This window comes from Prionailurus bengalensis, chromosome E1 (assembly GCF_016509475.1).
Source record: "Prionailurus bengalensis isolate Pbe53 chromosome E1, Fcat_Pben_1.1_paternal_pri, whole genome shotgun sequence".
In the NCBI taxonomy this organism is placed as follows: domain Eukaryota; kingdom Metazoa; phylum Chordata; class Mammalia; order Carnivora; family Felidae; genus Prionailurus; species Prionailurus bengalensis.
The window spans coordinates 38121392-38143567 of NC_057347.1; the positions used below are offsets into that span (position 1 = coordinate 38121392).

Consider the following 22176-nt stretch of genomic DNA (forward strand, 5'->3'; position numbering starts at 1 on the left):
TTCACAGCTTATTTCCTTTAATTACATCATAAAACAAAATTAGAACATACAGGAAACAATAATAGTTACATAACAATTTACTTTATATATTTATATATAAAAAAACATTTTTCTTTTAGTCCAAAGATTTTAAAGCAAAAGGAATCCTTACTGCCACCTCGGATTTTATTTTAAATAACCCTCCCTCCCCCCATCCTCAAGCGCCAAAAGTACTGGGTGCAAACAGTCACTTGGACAGCTAATGGAACCTGGTGTTAAGTCACCAAGTAGGGAACTGTGTCAGCCGCACTGGGGCAGGCCCGGTGGAGAAACCAGCAGCAGCTCCTGCACACTGAAGCGCTCCAGGGTAGGCCGAATGGCTGCCCGAGGCTTAGGCCACAGCAATGTTTGGGATCAGATCCTGCCAGTCAACCATCCTCTGCCTTTTGTCCCCTCAGAGAGAGGTTTCAGAGGGGGTTATAGTGTAGGGATGGAACAACCTGGTTTGAAGGTAAAAATTTCTCCCGCAGCACCATTTACCCACCCATCTCTGTCCTCAGGCAGAGTCTGACAGGCAGGGATAGTCCTCACAGCTCTCTGAGCTCTGCACAGGTCTGTGCTCTCAGGGTCACCGGGAGGTGGGCAAGGGTGAGGAGAGCAGCTGGGAAATGCCTGAGGCAGGTTACCTGGAAACAATTCCTGGTAGGAAAAAGGAGGTGGCCAGGGTGGGAGGCAGCTGAAGGTTTAGTCTAAAACTTGGAGAAAGGCAAAATGCAGAAGGCCTTTCTCCCCCTCCAGTAACCCTTGAGCCTGGGCAGTCACAGATCCTCAGGGGCCAGCTCTGAGAGCTGCAGCACGGTAAGAAAACACACTAGTAGCTTCTGCTAAGCCCCACCCCACAGATCTTGTGCATGTTAGAGGTTAGCATGTAGTTTGGGGGTAAGGTGAGGAGGGGAGTAAGAGAAGAAATCTCAGGCTCGCCTCTTCCTGCACTTATTAGAAATTAACAGTCATCAGAGAAGCACAGGTAAGAAATTATTCTTAAGGGAAGGAAAAAACATGTAAACCCAGAAAAGTAGCAGCAAAGGTTTCACTTATTACAGATCTATTATATAGCACTAGGAAAGAAAGTCATTCACGTCTTTGGGGGTGGGGCAGGTAAAGTATTAATCAAACCATGCCAGTTAGAGACTCCTTCTCAAGTTAAGATTTTCTAAGACTTTCGGTTGTCGTTCGCTAGTGCCAGGGGAAAAAAGAAAAACAAAACAGTGACTTCAGGGGCTGAGAAGGGTTAGGCGAAGGTAAGAAACACGTGTGTGAGCAGCAGTGCGATACAGATTTGAATTAGTAAAAGTAAGTAGTAAGCAACAGTGACAAGTGAAACTTTGTGGGGCAAAGTTTTCTTCTTCCACTTTAATAAAATACACGTAACTTCAAAGATTTCCCTGCGTTCCTGGGGTATGCGTGTGAACACCTTTCTTCTCCCATCTCTTCTTAGGGTGGGGATTCTCAATTACTGGCTACCCACTCTCACCACGGTGAAAACCATGCCCAGAAGCACTGGAGGTTCTTTCAGGGATGCCAATCCCCATCTGGAGGACTCTGGTTAGGTGCGTGGAAAACAGAAGCCCTCCTTGCCAGTAAGAAGGGCATGGAGTTCATTGAATGGAGAGGAAAGTAAATCTACTCACATGTGTGAGGCAGGATAGATGCTTGTACCTGAAGCAAAGTGCCCCAGTTCCAGACCCGAATGAGTCTTATCTACCATTTTCCCACCCTAGTTCTTCAAAACAAGAAACTTTTTGAAAAACATAGAAAATAGAAAGAGTCAGTTGATAGTTTTGGTTGTTCATGGTTCTTTTTCCTAAAAGGGCAGTGAAACATCTTGGCTGAGGAAGCACAGAGACAACATTTTTGAACCAAACTCCACTAAGGGCTTATTCAAAAAAACATAAGGCAGAGATGGAATAAACACATTACAGAATTTCTCTTAATATCCTACATGTGAGGTTGTCCAACAAATTTTTTTCTGCTGAAAATTAAGTGTAACTCTGTTGGGCTCCAAAGATTTACTCAGACTCAGGTGAGAGGTTCTTACTGACTTTCCTAAGAAGGGTCAAAGCCTTCAGAGATGGAGAGCTGACGTCCTAAGAATAAAAATGGACAAACAGGTAGACTTGCCTTGTGAGGGGAGCTGCAGAAGCTCTTCATGCAGAAAACTCACTTGCCTCAAATGGTAGTTCCTGGCAGGGAGAGTTTGTATGAAGTGAGAGGGCAAACTTAGAGCGGCATGTTCTTTGCTGGAGAACCAGATGTTAAGTTAGGGCACCTGAATACAGCAGGTACAGCCAGATGTTATTCCCAAATTACCTGGGTTAATTATACCCTACTGATATGGTCTTACATAGTTTTCTCTATCTTCCAATATTACAATTAAAATTTAGGATAGAAATAAAGCTGAGGAAAGGCTTAGATTCCATATTTCCCCTCATCCTCCTATTGCTTTGAGAATCTTTGGTTCAAGATCATTGTAAGTGGGAGGGTTGCCTCCAGACCTCCAACCAAATATCCTTCACCTCTTCTCAAACAAGACTCCACTAACTCACACTGCCTGGGTTTGAGGTGATTAAAGATCCTAGAACTGGTGGGCAGACAGGAAGGCAATCTCTTAAAAAACTGTTCCATAAGCTCAAAGCATACCACTGAAAGAATCCGTCAGCCAGGATGCGCAATGGGGCTAGAAACCTAATCTTAAACCATGCACACAAGGAGGGAAAGGCAGAACAGACCCATTTCCTTTAAACCCCTCCTCTCTCACTGATAGCAATATGCAGTTTGAAACTTTCAGCACAATAAACATTAAATGGCCAAGGGTCAACCATGATCTACAAGTGTTCCTCTTCTCCAAAACCACAGTCACCCAAGGATATGCTGCCCACACAGGCAGGCAGGAAGTCCCCTCTTCCTTCCAATGCTACTCTCACACTTCCCTACAATTTCATACCTGGACAAGTTCCACTGCACACCTTGTTTAGTGCCCCCCACCCCCACCCCACCAGGGCATTAGTGGGCTATCAAACTGGTAACAATGTATTTTACAAGACAATTAGGAGAAATAAAAGAACTTGACTGCTGTAGTATTATAGCTGTATTGAACAGTTCAAATGGTTTGGAGAGCCCCAAATAAAGCATCATAAAAATATTTGCCAGGTTTCCCTCTAAAATATGTGATATAAGGAATATGTAAAATTTCTGACTTATAGGTCTGCTAAATCAACGTAATGAATGTGGAAATTTACAAAGACCATTTAAGAAATACTTTTACATCCGCTAAAGAGCAGACTAGGAGGAGACAACATTTTTTACAAAGAGCACCAATGTGCTTTCATATTCCAAATATTAGGGGAAAAAAAGATGAAGCCAGATCTCCTTAATTCCTCATATCCAACAGCTTGATTTCAAATTTGGTGAGCAAATGTCCGAGACAGCCCAGTGAAAAATGGCCTCAGGCACACGACAGTTACTGAATTCAAAGCTGCCCAGGAGACTTTGCCTAGATCAGGACAAGGACCCAAAGAGGAAGCTAGACTGGAGACAACTGAGGCTAAATCAGCAGCATCGTTGGGAATGAGATGGAGGCTTTAAATAGAAGGATGGGTATCAGAAGAAAATGGGAGAAGTCAAAGCAAAAAAAAAAAAAAAAAAAAAAAGGCTGGAATCAGGCAGACAGGAAGTCCCTTCTTGATGGAGCCAATGTAGAGGCTATAAAAGATATCGATGTAGCAAATAATGCTGGAAAAAGGGGGGAAAGGCTGCTTTAAAAAGAGATGATCTGGGTGTTTAATAATGTTAATAATGTTCTCCACATAGACAATGATTAATTCCTCCTGGCTACCTGCAGGTTTATGCAATAGCTTTGAGGGTACCTTCTGACTTATCCCAAATCTCTCCATTCACTCTGAATTTTTTTTCATCATAGAAAGCATAAAGTTCAGGGACTTGGGAGTCAGATAAATGGACCAATAAGCTGTTCCTAGGGAGAGGTTTTCCTATACCTCTGAAGCCTTACTAAATTTTCAAAAGTGTCCCTGATATTGAGACAGGAAGCACTATGTTCAGATGGCAGAACCGTTTCCACTTATCCAAAACTTACCATGTTCTGGATTCTCAAAGTCCTGGTACATTTCATCAGCTGGTATAGGTTGCAGACTGGCATAAAAAATATATTTCCTCCCAACCTTGATGGGCCTGAAGTTTTCTTGGAAAGGAACAAGGCCTGACCACATACAAGCCAGTGCTGCACACTCCTTTTTCCTCTCACTTGATTGTTCTTGGCCCAGACGGGTAGGGATCACCCATGCAAGTCCCCAGGGACTTGCACGTGGGTACACTTTTTGGGTTGAGAAACAGCATTTCCAAGCTGTTCATGTTTTGGTGAATAGGGTGTTTTAAACTTATGTACTTTTTAAGTAAAGAGGTATTAATAGTCTCAACTAGTGGGCACTTTAAATCCATACTCACTAATCAATCAGTGTTTTACGGTCAATTTGTTCAGGCAATACAAAAAAAACAAACAAACCATAATATGTTCGAGCAGATGGTCTCTAAATATTTTCCTTTTTACTTTTGTTTTGAATGAGTGACCTGGGGATCTGAATATTATTAACCATATCTGGAAGTGTGTGTGCATATGTGTGTATTTGTATGGATGGAGCATAACAATGAGTCTCATTTTAAAAAGTATATTCCTATGTTGACTACACTCAAATAAAAAAAAATTTCAAGTATATTCCTCATATGATAATTTGAAAAGAAGATAAAGGGAAGGGGAAATGAAGAAATCTGAGCCTTTAAAAGGGCATAACAAAGTAGGATTTAAATAAATTTAACATGCAGGAGCGTCTGGATGGCTCAGTTGGTTAAGCGTCCGACTCTTGATTTTGGCTCAGGACATGATCTCATGATTCATGAGACTGAGCCCAGGGTGAGGCTCTGTGCTGACAGCACAGAACCTGCTTGGGATTCTCTCTCTGCCTCTCCCAAAATAAATAAATAGACATTAAAAAATTTTTTAAATAAAATAAATTTAACATGCAAGATAATGGTGAATCATACAGATTTCTAGGACCCTTTCATCTGATTGCTTTTGGAGAAAGAAGTTCTACTTTATTCTTACATATGCTGGTAGAGCCAGCACCTGCAGCATTACAACAAGACTTATAACAGTCTAGGTCATGCAGAAGATGATCTAAGATCATGGCAGACTGCGCAATAATGTCCTAAAAGACCCCCCCACCAAAAAAAAAGTCCTATTAAAAAAATCACACAAGATGTTCAACCTTGGGGTTTAGAAATCTACTTCTCATACTTGAGAAACTCATCTTATTTCCCTCATCCTTTATGATTTTTTGAGGGGGAGGAAGGAAGAAGAAAGGAAGCCTCTTCTTTGAGTCATGGACACTGATTACCTGCCTTCGGCTCTGGTGACTATGCTGGGCAGAGACACTGAACCCCCTACTTCCTCTCAATGTTTTCTTTCTCCTGCCCCAAAGCCTTCACCTGGTTACCCCCCTATTTCATTCACAGGAAGTCTGGAGCACAAGAGAGATATGGTTGACAGGTTTTGAAGTGGTTCTGGCGCCAACATTTGAAATACACCACCAACACTGACATATAGTTGACCAGCTATTCTAGGGTCATTCTTGTGTCCCTGATAGGCTGAAATGGGGGGGTGGGGAGAGAAACTGACCAGCTAGACTGCACAGCAACTGTAGCAGCATTCGTACTAAAGCCAACAACTTCACAGACACAAATCAGGGATGATACCACTCACACCTCGATTTCAGTGAACATATGACATGTCTGAGTGTGGGTAGGGGGGCCTTCAGGCTCAATTTTGGGATTCACCATTCCATTCTTTACTAATAATGCATTTCTCTCTCCTTATTAAGTTAGTGGAGTTTGATGGAAGGAAAAGTGTGCAGGGGGATATTGGGTATATCATGCGTATTATTATATATCACAAGGTATAACAGAAACCAAAAGGCAAAGTTTGTTTTCGTCAAAATAGTTTTAGCTCAATTTCTTCTCATAACATTTCTTATTTTTGTTATAGTTTCTCTTCAGGTTGGCAAAGATTCAGGCAGGGTCCCCTAATGGTAAAATTTAGAATTAAAAAAATATTTATTGATACTGTCTTTTTAAAAAATGTTTGGTAACCCCAACTAATCATCCAAAATGCACACTGTAAACACAACAGCAAAAGAGTAACAATTGAGTGTGAGTAAGCAGACTATGAACAGGTGACAGACTGAGCAAGAGTGCAGGAGGGAGCAACAAAGAACGAAAGACAGGTGCACAAGTGTGCTACCGAGAGTGACAATTTGAGTGAGTAAGCACATTTGGACCACAGCGATTTCAGCGCAACCATTTAGGAAACCTCTGGGCCAAATACTTAAACACAGGAGGAGGAATGGATGAGCCTTCTTTGTGAGCATGCTCAGCATGTTGGCATGGGAACAAGGAAGCAGAGAAGCTCTGTAGTCATCTCACGATGGATGGCTATCATTTATAGGATGCAAAGAAATTTTCTTTCTGGTCCCTGGATATAACATATACTGTTTCTCTATGCTTTCCTTGACCCTGGAGGACTGCAGTTGCTGTTCCAAAATCACCAAAGAAACCCCTTAACAAAATGAAGAAACTGCAATAGCAATAACACTGGGTTTGCTGGAATGCCCCCTTCCCTCTACCTTGCCTATGATTTTCTTCTTGGCATGTCCAACAGGAATGGTTAAGTTTCACCAATCCACTTGATAAAGCCGGCATGGGCTTCAGTCCCCTGGTCACAGAACTAGAAGGTGGGGGTGAGGATGGGTGTGCATGTTATGTGTGCCTCAGGGATCTGGACGCTGCCCTCACTTTGTAACCCTTGCCCAGAACACTGGGGTTGCTTCCACTGGAGACTCCATTGTAACTCTAGAAGTGTCATTAAATACTCAGTTCACCAAGGTTGACCACCTCCATTGTCATAGGATGATGCAGCATCTGCAGAATCGCTGTCTGCTGCCCCCTACTGACGGGGGTGGAGTGACAGGTGCGAAGTAGGCGTGGACTTTAATATTGGGCAAATGGGTCTGAAACAAGACAGAAACATTACTAAGAGAGAGGGCTTAAACAGAAGGAGCAATGTTGCTTTTCAGAAAAAACGTTGAGGGGCTGAGTGAACATGAAAGCAAGGCAGAGGCTAAGTACCAGTCGGTCAGGATGTTGAGAGGCCTGGGTTCCGCTTTGTAGTATCCCATGTTATTCTAAATGACTAAACAGCTCACATAACCTTGGTACCCGTTTCCATAATAGTAAAACTGGGGAAAAACTTCATACTAATCTCTTAACCTGTCCCAAAGGGATTCCCAAAGTTGAAAGCAACTATATAAGCTTAAAATAATTTTTTTCTGGGGCGCCTGGGTGGCTTAGACGGTTAAGCGTCAGACTTCGGCTCAGGTCATGATCTTGTGGTTTGTGAGTTCTAGCCCCATGTCAGCCTATGTGCTGACAGTTCAGAGCCTGGCGCCTGCTTCTGATTCTGTGTCTCCCTCACTCTCTCTGCCCCTCCCTTACTCATACTCCATCTCTGTCTCTCAAAAATAAACATTAAAAAAATTTTTTAAAATAATTTTTTCTAAGTCATTGGAAGTTGATGGATGTTTCTTCTGATAAAACCTCACTATCCTCTTTTAACAAAACACTTCCAGTTTTTACTACATAAATAATTTCTGAATTGCTGCCATGTTCAAGATACTGTGCTAGTTAACATAAGAGGGATACAAAGATGGTCAACATGGAGATCCTGCTCCTAAGGAACTTAACAGTCTAGACATAAATAGCTAAATTAGGGGTGCCTGGGTGGCGCAGTCGGTTAAGCGTCCGACTTCAGCCAGGTCACGATCTCGCGGTCCGGGAGTTCGAGCCCCGCATCGGGCTCTGGGCTGATGGCTCAGAGCCTGGAGCCTGTTTCCGATTCTGTGTCTCCCTCTCTCTCTGCCCCTCCCCCGTTCATGCTCTGTCTCTCTCTGTCCCAAAAATAAATAAACGTTGAAAAAAAAATAGCAAAATTAAAGTACAAAAATGCTAAATGATGATTTGAAGAATAGACAAAAAAAGTCTTGAGAACTCAGAGATGGAAGAGATTTTGGACAGCCAGGCAGGTCTAGGAACCCTACTGTAGGGAGGCCATAAAAGAGGCTCTGGTTGGTCTGTGGCTCTCTCCTTGTGGTGTAGAAGGAATATGGCTGCCAAGGCCTCCCCATTGCGGTTATGCTCTCAGTCCTCTAGGTCTGAAGGGAGAGGAGGAACTAAGGCCAACTGGATCTCAAGATGAGGTTTGGTCTCCTTTATGTACTCAGATGCCATATGGCCAACATGGATGTTTTTAGACATTGGCTGTAAGGGCCTAACTAAGCACAGTGCCCTTCCCACAGCAGGTGTGAAACAGATGTTTCAATAAATGTCTGTTGAGCTGAATAATCTAACATATAGATTCATCCAGCCTTTTATAACCTCCTTGTTAGCAACTTGTCTTCCAGTCATTTGGCTATGCATGGGTCTCTTTATTATGGAGGATGGGGCTAAAAGAAAAGGTGAGAAAAAAAAACCTCTTAAATCCACTTGTCTTAAAAAATAAGAACACCAGAAAAAGGGTTTGATGTGAAAGAAAAATACAAATTAAATTCTTAAATCCCATCTAACTAAATATTTTATGTTATTCCTTTCTTTCCTGACTGTGGCACGTGTTTTTGACTCTGTATGTTATTGAGCCCTGGACATTATTGGAGAAACTATGCTGGGAGGAGACCTACTTTTTTATCCCTCAGTGGCTATTTTCCTACTAAATTTCCATCTAGAACAACAGGTAAAAACTATCTATCCTTGCATTTGCTCTCCATTTTTTTCCTCTTTGCTAAATGTCCAAGTAAATATAAAAATCACAGAAATCTAAATCTAGAACAAAAACAGAAAAGGAAATAAAGGAGGAAAAAAAAAAAAGAAACAAAAGAAGGAAAGGGTGCGGAGAGCACTAGAGCTGGAGAGTGTGCAGCCATCTTTACCCTGAGTCTCTTGATCCCAGCCCGTGTGATTTGCTGGCAGTCATAGAGTTCTATCCGCTCAAGGCTGTGACAACTCTTCAAGTGCTCCAGGGAAGCATCTGTGATTAGTGGGCAGTTGTCCAGTTCAATCACCTCCAGCTGGTCATGGGCGCAGGCTCCATTCCCCAGGTGACGAATTCCATCATCTGTGATCAGCTCACAGTGAGACAGACTCTGCAGCCAAATAGAGCAAGGAAGGTCACTGAAACATCTCATGGTGTTTTTCTAGCCATTGGCCTGTGCACAGTCGGGAAGGAAACCTTCTGGGTTGGATTTTGATGTATATGGAGCCATCACTAGATCCATGTGGTAAAATGAGAGCAAACTAGAGCTGCTGGGGTTCTGCTTTTCACAATCAATGACTGACATTTCTATGTGTGATTCTAAATACACTGTGTGAGTGCATGCAACGACTGTGAAATAGTTCATAAACAAAATAACATACGCACCCCCATACACAAATGAACACTTTTCTACAGAGGCAAAGGGGCCTCAAGCTTTTCTTGAATAAAATTTTCTGGAATTTGGACTAAACACTGAATATCTGATACAGGGGAATGCCCAAGCAGCTAATTAACTGAAGATGATTCGTACACCTGTTAGGTGTGGTCATCTCTTCACATAAGTCTCTTTACCAGTTTTCCTTAAATTCCTGGTTCCTCCATGTGAAACTCAGAACCCCTTATCCCAATTTTGGATAGTAATATGGCACTAAGTACACACAAAAATGAGCCTGGACACAAACTAGTCAAGCAGAATGCTTTCCCACAGTATTACTGGAAACAGTAGCACAGAACACCCCTAGTAAAGCCTTGATTGGTTCTGTTTTATACGACCTATTAGTCTCAAGTGAAGCAAATTGAATTTGGGGCCATTTTGTCCCCTGGATCTCTGAAATTTAGCCATCATTCAGGCTGAAGTATAATTCACGTGGGAGGCAGATTTCATACTCTTCATGTCACTTTTCAATCTCTAAGTACTGATAACATAATCCTTTGGTCCTCTGTAAGTTGGAAATTTGGAGAAATATGCTTTCCCACAATGGTAGCCAGACACCAAGAGTAAAGTAAGAGTTGGGTTTTGATTGAATCCAATGAACACAAAACTTTCGAAAAGTCAAACTCACCAATACTTGAAGTCGAGGACAGTGTATAGAAAGTTGGATTAATGTGCTATCTGTTATCTGAAAGAAACACAGAAGTTTATTATAGGTATAATTCCAAAAAAGCCTCATGGCTGTACCTCATTCTTGAGTACACTTGTATTCTAGACTGATACCCGCCCCCCCCCCCCCCCCCCCGGGCTTTTTTAAAGTAGGCTCCATGCCTAATGTGGGGCTTGAACTTGTGACCCTGAGATTAAGAGTCGCATGCTCTACTGACTGAGCCAGCCAGGTGCCCCTAGACTGATATCCTGATATTAATCATCAAATAACAGAACCTAAGGTTGAAATCCCATCAGCTACCTGAACCTGTTCTTTGAGAATCTATCCAGGCAGGTTTGAACACATCTAGTCATCTCTAATTTTCATCTTTGACTATTCAAATAGTCTATTGAAAATCCTTTGTCTCTGAAATGAATGAAAATCTGTCCCCTTGTAGTTTCTATCCATTGGACTTTGTTCTACCTCCTTAGAACAACCACAAAAAAGAATCAGAAGACACTGCTCCATAAAAAAATTTAATGTGGGAATATCCTCAAATTTTTAAGAATATATATTTGGCTTATTTTGTAAGTCATGCCATTAACTCTGAATTGATAAACTGGGTGTCAGGTATTTTCCCAAAGGTGGCAGAAGGGGGCTGCGGGACTCTGGGTTAGCTATGAACATTCAAGAAGCAGAACTCTTGAAGGAAGAACAGTCTTTTATAGTTATCTAAGGCTGGAAAGTAAATTAGTGCTTCTTTTCAAACGTCCTTCCAACTCTGAAGTGATGATGATGATGATAACATACAGAGCTTCACAGGGGTTAAGAAATGGTGGGGGGTGAAAGGTTGGGGAGGGCAGGCATGTGCACATCACTCAGAAGGAGCAACACTGGGGGGACACATGGGACACTCAGGCAAGTGCAAAAGATAGATGGATGTGAACAAGTTTTAGTTTAGTAAGAATAGCTGCTAAGTAGTGTCTGGATAACAAGTATTTTAGAAAAAACTGACTTCTATAATTACTGGAGTCTCTTTCCTTTATTTTTACTATAAAAAAATTTATTACTCTATCTTCTTTTTTAGGAGTAGGAGTGCCCCTTCAAAATTTCTCCCCAATCAATTAATAATCTCAAAGCTTTAAAAACTGGTAATAAAAGAAATTGTTCGTAAGGCAGTATCTGGTCAGTCTGTCTGCCCAATGGGTAGAGTCAGATTTCCAGGGCTAATGATGTAAGGGCTCCAGGGTCTCATTAAGCTTTTTTTTAAAAAAAAAAAAAAAAAAAAAGGCAGTGCTATATTGCCAATGTGATGGGAGCTTTAATTATTTACTAGAATTACAACCCTGTAGGTCTAAGGAAACATTTTAACATCTTTATGGCCTGAATACTTGGGTCTTCTTTCTTTCCACTGGTAACTATATTGATGGCATGTATTTTTCTAGTTCTTTACCACATATACCACAGTACCTCTGCCTGGTATGCCTAGAGGACACCACAATAAATGGAGAGTCAGCAATGCTGCAGGCACTCCATGACATTAGGGTAAGGAACTGAAAGTTCTGCTGTGCACATATTATGTAAGTTTCTATCATACTGCATTTCTGAGTAAAAATCCACATTCTTACCTGAACACACTCTTCCAGGTCCATCTTTTCGAGCTCATGGCAATTCTACAAAATACAAAACCAAACATTATAGCTCAAACATTTAAAACATGGGAAAATTTAAGGCCAGAAGTCGTATTAAATACACCGACAAAATCTTAACTTTCAGAGTTATTCCTATAACAACCTCCTATAACTCAGAGGTGTCATTCTAATGACACTTTCTGCCTTATTCCATTAATTACACATTTTAAAAGGCCTCGATCACAGTGAAATTTCTTAATTATTCTACATTTAAAGTATCTAACACCTTACAAGTCCACGGGAATAAATTCCCTGAACATTAATACCAAGCTAGTACAGAGCCTTCTAACCATAAATAATTTGATGAAAATTATTTTCTTTGGAAGACTGAAAGGTAAGCTTTATGTCCCGATTTAGTTATCCCATATGTTGCCCCCGACCAATTAATGTTCCATCAATCTGCCTGAAAGCAAAGGTCCTTCCCCATGTTCCATTATACTGGTTAAAGACAATATAATTTTAAATGCTATTATTATACATACAGTGATTTATAAACCATTCCAAGGATTAACATATTCTGGAGAACACAAAAAATCTTAAGCCACCTCCATTTAAAATTGGGCTTATCCATTTCTTTCAACAACACTCTCACCCACCAGTCGCATACCAAGTAACCAAGAATTTCTTTCATGAAGCATGAGAAAGTCCCTGCTTAGTTTACCATCTAATGAAAATGTGACAAATCAAGTCTCATGAAGGAGCATCATGTCCTCCAACGCACGTCTGTATTTCCAGAGCAGTTTGTATTCCACAGGCCTATAGCTGCAGCATGAGAATGCTCAGGAACACCAGCCACAGAGAAGTTCCCTCACATCCCACACCCTCAATTCTGCTGCCTTTCTTCTTTTCCCTCATTGTTCACTCCTCTGAAAGAAAAATCCCAAACCAAACCTACAGAACCTGGAGAAAATACTTACCCTAGCCAGAGTGGTAAAGCCTACGTCTGTTAATTGAGAACACCTTGCCACTTCTAATATTCTGTTATAAAAAAAAAAAAAAAAAAAAGTGAAAGTCAAGCCCTTGTTCCCTGAAAACTGGGTTTATTAAAAACAGCAAGAATTTAAGAAAACAACCTCCTATTCCCTAGGCACTGCATACTATAGTGACATTAACAGCTAAGCAAGTCTGTATACAGATCTTGCCACTCATTTTCATGGAGTCATCATAAAGTGGTCCTGTAAATACCACAATTCAGGGTGATGCAATCAGAAGAATATAATAGAAGCTTGTAGTTAATGCCAAAATGCATGAAAAACGCATTTAAAAGCCTTCTTGATGGCATACTGCTTACCCCCAGAGGGCAGCCTGCTCCTAGAAAACAAAGGAAATGGAGATAAATACTCTGTTTCAATTAATCTGTTGCTCAAGTAAATTATTCTCTTTCCCTATTTTACATGTAGGTTCACTCAGATTTAAATAGCTTTTAAAAATTCTATGAAGGGACTGGTTAATTACAGGCCTGTACCAAGTATGAAATTCCATACTTATGAAAAAATACCCTTAAGCTTCTTGCCTCCTCCCACAGGCTCCCGGGGAGGCCCAGAGGAGGGGGAAACTGAGCTGGCAGACAACTCTCCTACTCAGGAACTGCTAAACACCAACCTAAATGCCAACCACAGGACTGGGGAATCAAAAGTAGCTCCTTTCTGTGAAAACTTTGGTGGTGCCTGTGTGACCGTACCAAAGAATATTTTTATGTCTGCTTACAAATTACTTACTACATAAGTTGAAACAAATAAAGCCACAGTATAAGAAATCATTATCAAAAATCAATAAGAAATGAATGCTATATATATCTAATGGGAAAACATGATCTGACTGAACTTTTGATTATCATATTTGAGAGCTTTTCTATTCGAACAATAAAATAAGCCATGAAGTAATAAGGAGCTGAACAGTCCTCTCTTCAAATGAGAAAAAGGTAAAGTGTAAGATTTTTAGGGAGAAGTTTGGCTACCTCCTTAGCTCCAGGCCTCTGACATTATTAATTTTGACCAAGTCTATGATCTATCAAGGAATTTTGATAATCTAGGCAAATTTTCTTTCAATAATGATGGTCAGGCTCCTGGCCAGGTGACTACAAAAAGCTTTAATGAAGTTATATTGGTTTACAATGATTATTATATGTAAGACAAGAGGTTTTCTGGGTTCTGGAGCCAGGCTGCCTGGGTTTGAATCTTGCTCTTGAACTCACTAGCTGTGAGACCTTGAACAGGTTATCTGACCTCTCTGGGCTTCAGTTTTCTCATCTATATTATGGAGACAGTAACAGTGCTAATATGGTATTCTGTGGATTAAACGAATTAATATTTGTAAATCCCTTACAACAATGGTCAACATGTCTAACATATAAGTAAAATAAAAGTTTTGTTTTAAAAACAAAACAGGTATATGGGGATAATCCCTATTTATTATGAAACAGTGTGTTGTGGGCTTTTACAAAATCAATATGGGTTTGAAATCATGTGTATGCTAACAGCATTCTTAGTAAATATTCAGCCAATCCTATATTTTGGCAGAAAGGAGGAACCATAGAGAAATAAGCTTTGCTCTAAAAGATCTTGAGCACAAAGGAAGTTTTCCTGTAGGGCTTTTTTAAAAAATACTTTCTTCTATGTACTGGGCATCATTACCACAATACAAATAACCACAGGGGTAGGCCTTTAAAAACTTTCTTTAGAAATGAATTATATGAAAGTTTAATAAGACAAGTAATGAAATAAAATGTTTTTGTTTTTTTTTTCTAGTGTAGATAGCAAGAAGTAGGAAATGGGGACTATTACCCTTTGGTTTAGGCCAATTACATGTAATCGAATGAGGTACAAAGCAAGTAGCTGGGCATCTAAAAGGGTAGCCTTGTAGTATCTACCTTAAAAATCTCAAAGTTCCAAAGAAATAAATTTGGGTGAAGAAGGCCTTTGTTCCTTTCCCATGATTTTTTGAGCTAAACAAGAAATGTTTACCTAAGCCGTGGACAGTTCTGACCTAGAGCATTCAGGATGGCATCTGTGATGTTGGAGCAGCCGGAGGCACAGAGGGACTGTAACTTATGGCACCCTCTGCATATAGTAATGAGACCTTCATCTGTGATTTGCTAAAAAAATAAATAAATAAATAAATAAGAGCAAAAAAAATCCCATAGATATTAGTTATTTAGCAGAAGAAAAGGAAAAAAATGTTACCTCTGAAAATAAGCACCAAAAAGAAATAAAATAGAGCTTAATATTAATTAGGTAGTAGACCTAAAAGAAAATGAATACGTTTTGTTTCTCCTTCTCAGTTCCTTTTGATTTAGTTTGTGAGAGAATCTGTGCTCATTTTTTTCATTTTAATTTATTTTAAGTAGGCTCCATGCCCAACGTGGGGCTTGAACTCACGACCCCGCGATCAAGAGTTATATGCTCTACTGACTGAGCCAGCTAGGCGCCCCAGTGCTCATTTTTGGTGTAAAAGGAGGAAGCTATAATGGGATTCTTGTAACCTAACGGGATTGGGAACGGCATGAGGTACATCGTGGGGTAGATTCAATTACATGACTTTAAAACCTAGGAAACAGGCAAGCACAGCAGTATAAATGTATTTGTAAGTTCAAAATTGACACTGATACTAAGTTACTGAAAAAATAAAACAACCTATGGATGACAGTTGCAACTTCATATCAACCACAGATCCATTTATTTATGTATTTATTTTAGTTGTATAATATAAAGAATATACTCATTTATGGAGATAAACAGCTGTGATCAACCAAATGTAATTTTGTGTGTTTTAAATTATTCTAAAATAAAAAGGACACAGCAAGATGTTACACTAAAAAAAAAAAAAGATGCCATATATAAACATCTTAACATGTAGGATATGATTAGCACTTCAATTTGTCCTGTTAGTTTCACAAATTTTGTATAAGCCTCAGAATAAAGCTCTCCTGTCATCTCTGTTCAGTCAGTGTCCTTAGGTTGCCAGGACAACTGAAAAAAAAATCAAGCTTTAAATATTCACTGCTTAAATCAGTATATTCTCAATATTGCATAATTGAAACAAGATACAGATAAAAAATGGATGCTAAGGCAGATATAAGATTTATCTTGAGGATAAATTAATGAAGATCAACACATGTGGAAGTAACTTTCATACAAGTGTGATGTATGTTATTACTAAACAAGGATAATTGAAGTGTAAAGGGGAAACAGCAATCGATAAACATGCATATTTACCAGGCCAATGAGAACTTGTGTCATATAATATTAGGAAAGTTTTATAGGGCTGTGCTGCCTTTTCCTTCTTAACGTTTTAAAATCTATAAGGGGTTACTGAGGAAGAAAGTTGAGGAAAGTCATATGTACCAATACTTCAAATTTTAGAAAGAATAGAATTTACTAAACTTTTATGTTTTCAAATTAGTCCAGAAAAAGAGAATGGCTCAAGAATGTACTTTGGTCACTTCAACAGTTTTGGGCAGACACATGAAGTCTTAGGAATGAGAATCATTTCATCACATTCTACGGAAGGGATGACTTATGCCCTAAGACCTGGGTGAAGGGAAAGAGTAAAATAAACTGATGACAGAACTGGTTCTTTACGCTTACCACCTGCACTTTCTGCCTGCTGAAAGGATAAAGGAAGTGAAACTAAAACAGCAAATGGTAGGTAGGGTATGTATTTATATGGTTGTGTGAATGTGTGTGTAACATATATCCACACAAATATCTATGGAGTGTATCTCTGTGTATCTGTGTGTACAGAATCTGAAGATGCCTAAGAACAGTTTCTTCCTATCACTGTAAGGTGATGGTTTCATGTTTACAACAGTTGTATAAGCTCTTCTTGTCAGGCCAAATATTTTGGTTTCATAAATGAAATTAGGCAAATTCTATAGTAACTATGACAGTCAGAATTAAAAGGAAGGGGTGATCAGAATTAAAAGGAATGTCATTCCTTTAACTCAGTCTTCAGGAGCCTCCTGAGCAGATCATTATCAGAACCATCCCTTAAGGGCTTGAAAGGGGAGGTTGCTTCACTTGCACAAAATATGGCCCTTTATGTGTCACCTTTAAACTAAACAACCACTATGCTCTCAAGTTTCAGGTAATCAAACAAGAGAAGGGTATAATGAGAAGAAGTTTTAGTAAAAACAAGGAAAGCCCTCATCAACTCTTTTTCATTGCAACGAGAGGCTCTCATTCCAAGGCAACACATGTATGTAATTTTCCAGGCAAGAGAGAAAGGCTAAATATGTACTGTCAATGTTGTAGGAACCTGAGTGGTTTCAGCAAATTCTCTGAGCAAAATGCAGGGGGGTTTGGGGATAGACACAAAAAAAAGCTGATAGTCTAAACAAGCCAAATGTGAACTACGAATACTACTTGGAAATTAAAAATTTAAAGAGTACATTTTGCTTGTCATCTGTTTGGATCAGTGGTTCCCAATAGTTATGACCCAATGATAGATGTTAATTGATCTAACTGCAGTTAATTTACCAAAAATATTTTAAGTACTGAAGTTTGTGAATAATTCACTTTGAAAAGAAAAAAAGAAAAGGGGTGGAGTTACAGTTCGCTTATTTGGAAGTCTGCAAGAGCTACCTTCTATATTATCTCTGTTAAAACCCTCAGGAGTGACTATTGTTAAACATGCAAAGAATCATCTGTGTGTTTACAGTGTCCCCAGGATTGAAGTAGAATAACCACTGGTCTTGATGACTAAAGCTCTTACAATATTACTGATATGAATTACTAATACAAAAGAATTGTGGGAAGGACTGCTTACTAAACAAGTCTGCAAGTTCAAAGTCACCAGTTCAGGACAGTGTGCACCTATGTACTTGAGAGCTTCGTCTTCTAGCTAGAAAGATTAAAAAGAGAAAATATGATTACTAACATTATTTCAAGGGATAAAGATTTAGGAATGTATACATTCATTAATACATTCTAAATACAGCCAACCAAATTTCAAAGAACAATGAATCAGAAACAATGACCTGTGATCACAGAAAGGTGGACTTCATATCATTAGTATGGTTATCAGTATTTTTCATCAGTTCCAACCACATCAAATTCATATGATCACCAAATCAAGGAAAAGATAAAATAAACACTGCCTAATGTTTATGGATTTTTCTTCTGATAAATTAAATATGCCTCACAGCATTTTGTTCAGGGATTATGAAGCTAAAATAATTTTCACACTTCTATGCTTCCTATATAAAGTTTTTTAAAAACAAACTTTTTGGGAGCAGGAGCTGAGAAAGGAATCCGGTTTATCTGCTGCTGGAAGATCAGTGCCATGTGTACAGTGCTGAGAACAGATGGCAAGTAATTGATTATAATGTATAATGGTGCATTCCAATCAATATTTTCCAGGATTCCATAAATAACCAGAAGCTCAAGCTGTTGTTTTAAGGCAGTCTCACTTTCAAAGCGCTGTTTCAAACAATGGAACTCGTCCCATCACGGTCAAAGAGTAAGGGCACTTTTAACGGCATCCAAGGTATGGTTTCAGTAAGCATTAGTAAAATAATTTCTTAAGAGCCTAGCCCTACTTTGTCAATCACTTCTAAACTCACTTTTGATTATTTCCTTCCAGACACTGCCATGTCAATTCCTTATTTTTTTTCCACAGTAAAATATGAAGATAGCAAAAATTTTTAATGACAAAATATGTTGGGATTTGTAATGTGACTGGCAGGAAGTAAACATCAACACTATAAAACGTAGGTTCTGTATATTTGGCACATTTAACCTGGTAGTTAAACAACCAGCGAAATTGCTAACTAAGCTGGCTTCCTTGCCTCTCCAGTTTAAGGTCTCAGACAATGACAACATGGCAAGTTTCCTTTTCAGATTAAGTTGCAAGAGACCCTTCTTGCCTGAGGTGGATGTGTGGTGTGATTTTTTCTCCTCATCTTGCCTCCCCTCATAAATTTCTTTGGTCAGATGTTAATTCTTAGGTTTTTTTTACTCTAAGGAAAACATTTTAGTATTTGGTAAGTATGTATCTTTGGCCAATAATATACAACTACATGTTCCTCAAGCCAATATCTTTGGACTGCCTACAAAGTCCATGGTTCTTCTAACATTCACAAGCACTACATGGAGTATTACCTGTGTGCAGCCTTTTAAGAATAAGGCCTTGAGACCCCCACAGCCTCTCACTAGTGCTTGGATGCCATCCTTGGTTACTTGGTCACACCAGGAAATGTTTAATTGCTCCAACAGTGGACATCCCTCACTTAGGACAAAACAAAATGAAACAAACATATGACTAAACCCAATTCCAAAGGTACCAAAGTCTCATTTTATTGGCTATTTAGTCAGGGAATGGCTACAGTCCCATGTTCTCCCCTAAGAATATATTTACTTAACATAGACTTAGAATATAGTCAACCAACAACAACAACAACAACAACAACAACAACAAAAACAACAAAGCATATTTATCAACACTTGTGGTGTTCACGTGGGACTATATCACTACAGGGGCTCTCTTAAATCCAGCTAAACTAGTAAGCACAAAGCACAATATTGTTTTTCAGATATGTTAGACTGTTATGGAGGTTTATCCTTTCCAAACATATTCTTTTTGCACTTATCACATCTTTAAAAGATCTGGAAAGTAAATGGGAATTAAGTGACCTGTTCAAGTTAACAGAGTAATTAGTGAAGAGTTTAGATTCAGATTCTTTATCAAATAATTCTATCACTTATCAGAGTAATAATGAGGATATTTACATTTTTATGTAAAAAATACAAAAGATCTATAAATTTTCCTTATCTGTGAAGTATCTGGAGTACTGCTTCCACAGGCTGAATTTAGGATATGTTGTGTTCGATCTCTGCCTTATATCAAATATTAGTTTCGTCTTTCATTTCTCACTTGAACTATGGAAGAATCTCAACTTCTAGGACATTCTTAGGAAAATACTGCTTTAATTGTTTTATAAAACGAAGGCAGAGGATCTTGGTTCAAGTTCATTCCTCAGCATTAAATAGTGTGACTTCAGGCAAGTCACTTTAGGAAACCGGCCTGAACTCCTCTTAATCTAAGATCAGCCATAGCCCCTCCTATGTTCTCCTCAAATGGATGCACTCACTTCTATAACAGAACTTATCATACTGTTTATTTTTTCTCCCACTAGGCTCTGAGCAGCTTAAGGGCAGCAACGATACCTTATTTACTTACATCTTATGGTTAAATCACAGTACCTGGCATTAAAAAATGTTTTAAGACTTTCTTAACTATAAAGTGTGTGTCCTATCTGCCCCACAAGGTTTTGAAATAAATGAAATCATTTATGTGAAAATATTTTGTAAACTGTAAGTGTTGTTACATTATCCTATTTATCACTCTACATGGCAAATGGCTTTAAATGCATATATTCAATATTCATAAGGAAAACTCTAGAGGAAGTCATATTTTTAGATTACTTACACTCAACTAAATCTACATTTCTTTTAATAGCTTAATTTTTACTATTCATGAACATAACCAATACATGGGGCTATAATTATTTATAAAAGGCTGATAAAAAAGTAAAATTACAAAGAGAATGAGCATTTCACCTTCCTTTTAAGGTACATTTTCTGTAATGTACTTTAAAAATACATTAACATTAAAACAAAACTTATCAAGCGCTTACTGTATGCCAGAAACTCTGCTAAGCGCTTTATATATATTAGGTTGAACTATATGAGGCCGTCATTTTTATAAGACAAAAGTTGTTAAATACTGGCAACTTTTACACGATTTGGCCTAATACTATCAAATAATAATAATACTGTTTAATCCTAACAGCACTATGAGATAGAAAGGAACAACTCAGGAGGGTTATATTTGTTTGAAGTACTTGGTTAATCACCTGGCTCCAGAGTGCTGCTTTAATCACTAAGCCACTAAGCTATAATGATATGTGGCATTTGGGGGGGGGGGGCGGGAATCAAGCCCTCATAAAAATCAAATCATTCATGTAGAAGTTGTGCCAGTCTGTTCAGAAATCCTAGTTACCTCTAGTCATTTCACCTGGATGTGTCCTGTAATTTGGGCAAGTGATAAAACAAAAAATCTATTCTGAACTATAGTACATATCCATAAAACATAGTTTCCTTCAATTCCAATTTAATTCAGTTATTTGAAATAAAAAAATAAGTATATTTGTTCTGATTATTGGACATTCTTGGTAGAAGACATTTACCTCAGAGCTTTAAGAGACATGTTTGTTATTGATGTACAGGAAGCCAAGTCAAGGTGCCTGAGTTTGGAACAGAACTTGCTAAGGCTAGTACATGTACTGAAAAATGGAAAAAGGAGAAAATAATGAATAAATAGGAACGCATCTTTAGTAAATCATGCACGATTCTCATAAACATGTGTCTGTACATAAGAACTATAAAATTTCCATACCCCAAATAAAAGCAGCTGTAAATCCTGGGCTCTTTCATGCTGAGGAAGAGGCAGGTGCCATTCGCAAAGAAGAAAGGCTGTGCTGTGTATGAGCGTTTGCATGAGGGGATCATGGTGCTTGATTCTCATTTGGAAATGTTTAACAGCAAACTACTCTGTGCTGATAAGAGACCTATATGCATTTGGCAAATACAGAAATACCAGAAAGCTAGCTAGTACTTGCCAGCAAGTGGTGCAACATGAAGACTGAAAGCTGTGTCTCTGCTCTTTCACTTAAATCTCTGCTTAAGATAACCTTTTACATGGCAGTATGAAATGGTTGGATTTTTGCAACTGTAAAGGACCAGTATTGGGCTCAAACAAGCTAAGTTATGTAATATTATTACCTACTTGCCTTTATGTTTTTTTGAAAAAGTAATCTCTTCCCTCAATGTGGGGCTTGACCTCATGACCCTCAGATCAAGAGTCACATGTTCTACTGACTGACCAGCCAGGTGCCCCTTTATAAATTTCTTCCCCCCCCCCCGCTTTATGAATTTCTTAAAGGCTCTTTTTCCACAGTAGTCAAGTTCTCAGTTTAATTTTTCTAACTTCTTATGGAAAATTTCAAATATACACAAGAGTGAATACAGAATGCACTTGTACCATTGTTAAGCTTTGACATTTATTAACATTCTACTATTCCTATTTCATCTATTTTCCTCTGCTTTTTGTTTCAGTATTTTAAAGCAAATCCCAGGGGCACCTGGGTGGCCTAGTCGGTTAAGCAGTCCGACTTCGGCTCAGGTCATGATCTCATGGTCTGTGAGTTCGAGCCCCG

The 22176-nt window shown here is 38.9% G+C and overlaps 1 protein-coding gene across 2 annotated transcripts in view; it reads right to left on the minus strand.

The window, feature by feature from the left end:
• The window catches only part of FBXL20 (F-box and leucine rich repeat protein 20), a 105494-nt gene continuing 83318 nt past the window's right edge, over positions 1–22176 (minus strand). For both annotated transcript variants that reach the window (XM_043584292.1, XM_043584293.1), the window contains exons 7-15: positions 21148–21243; positions 19061–19187; positions 17727–17801; positions 14924–15054; positions 12878–12938; positions 11898–11942; positions 10252–10308; positions 9087–9299; positions 1–7115 (exon numbers count right to left, since the gene is read on the minus strand). In XM_043584292.1, the coding sequence (XP_043440227.1) occupies positions 7008–7115; positions 9087–9299; positions 10252–10308; positions 11898–11942; positions 12878–12938; positions 14924–15054; positions 17727–17801; positions 19061–19187; positions 21148–21243 (913 nt within the window). In that variant the 3' untranslated portion in view covers positions 1–7007. The remainder of the gene's footprint in view (positions 7116–9086; positions 9300–10251; positions 10309–11897; positions 11943–12877; positions 12939–14923; positions 15055–17726; positions 17802–19060; positions 19188–21147; positions 21244–22176) is intronic.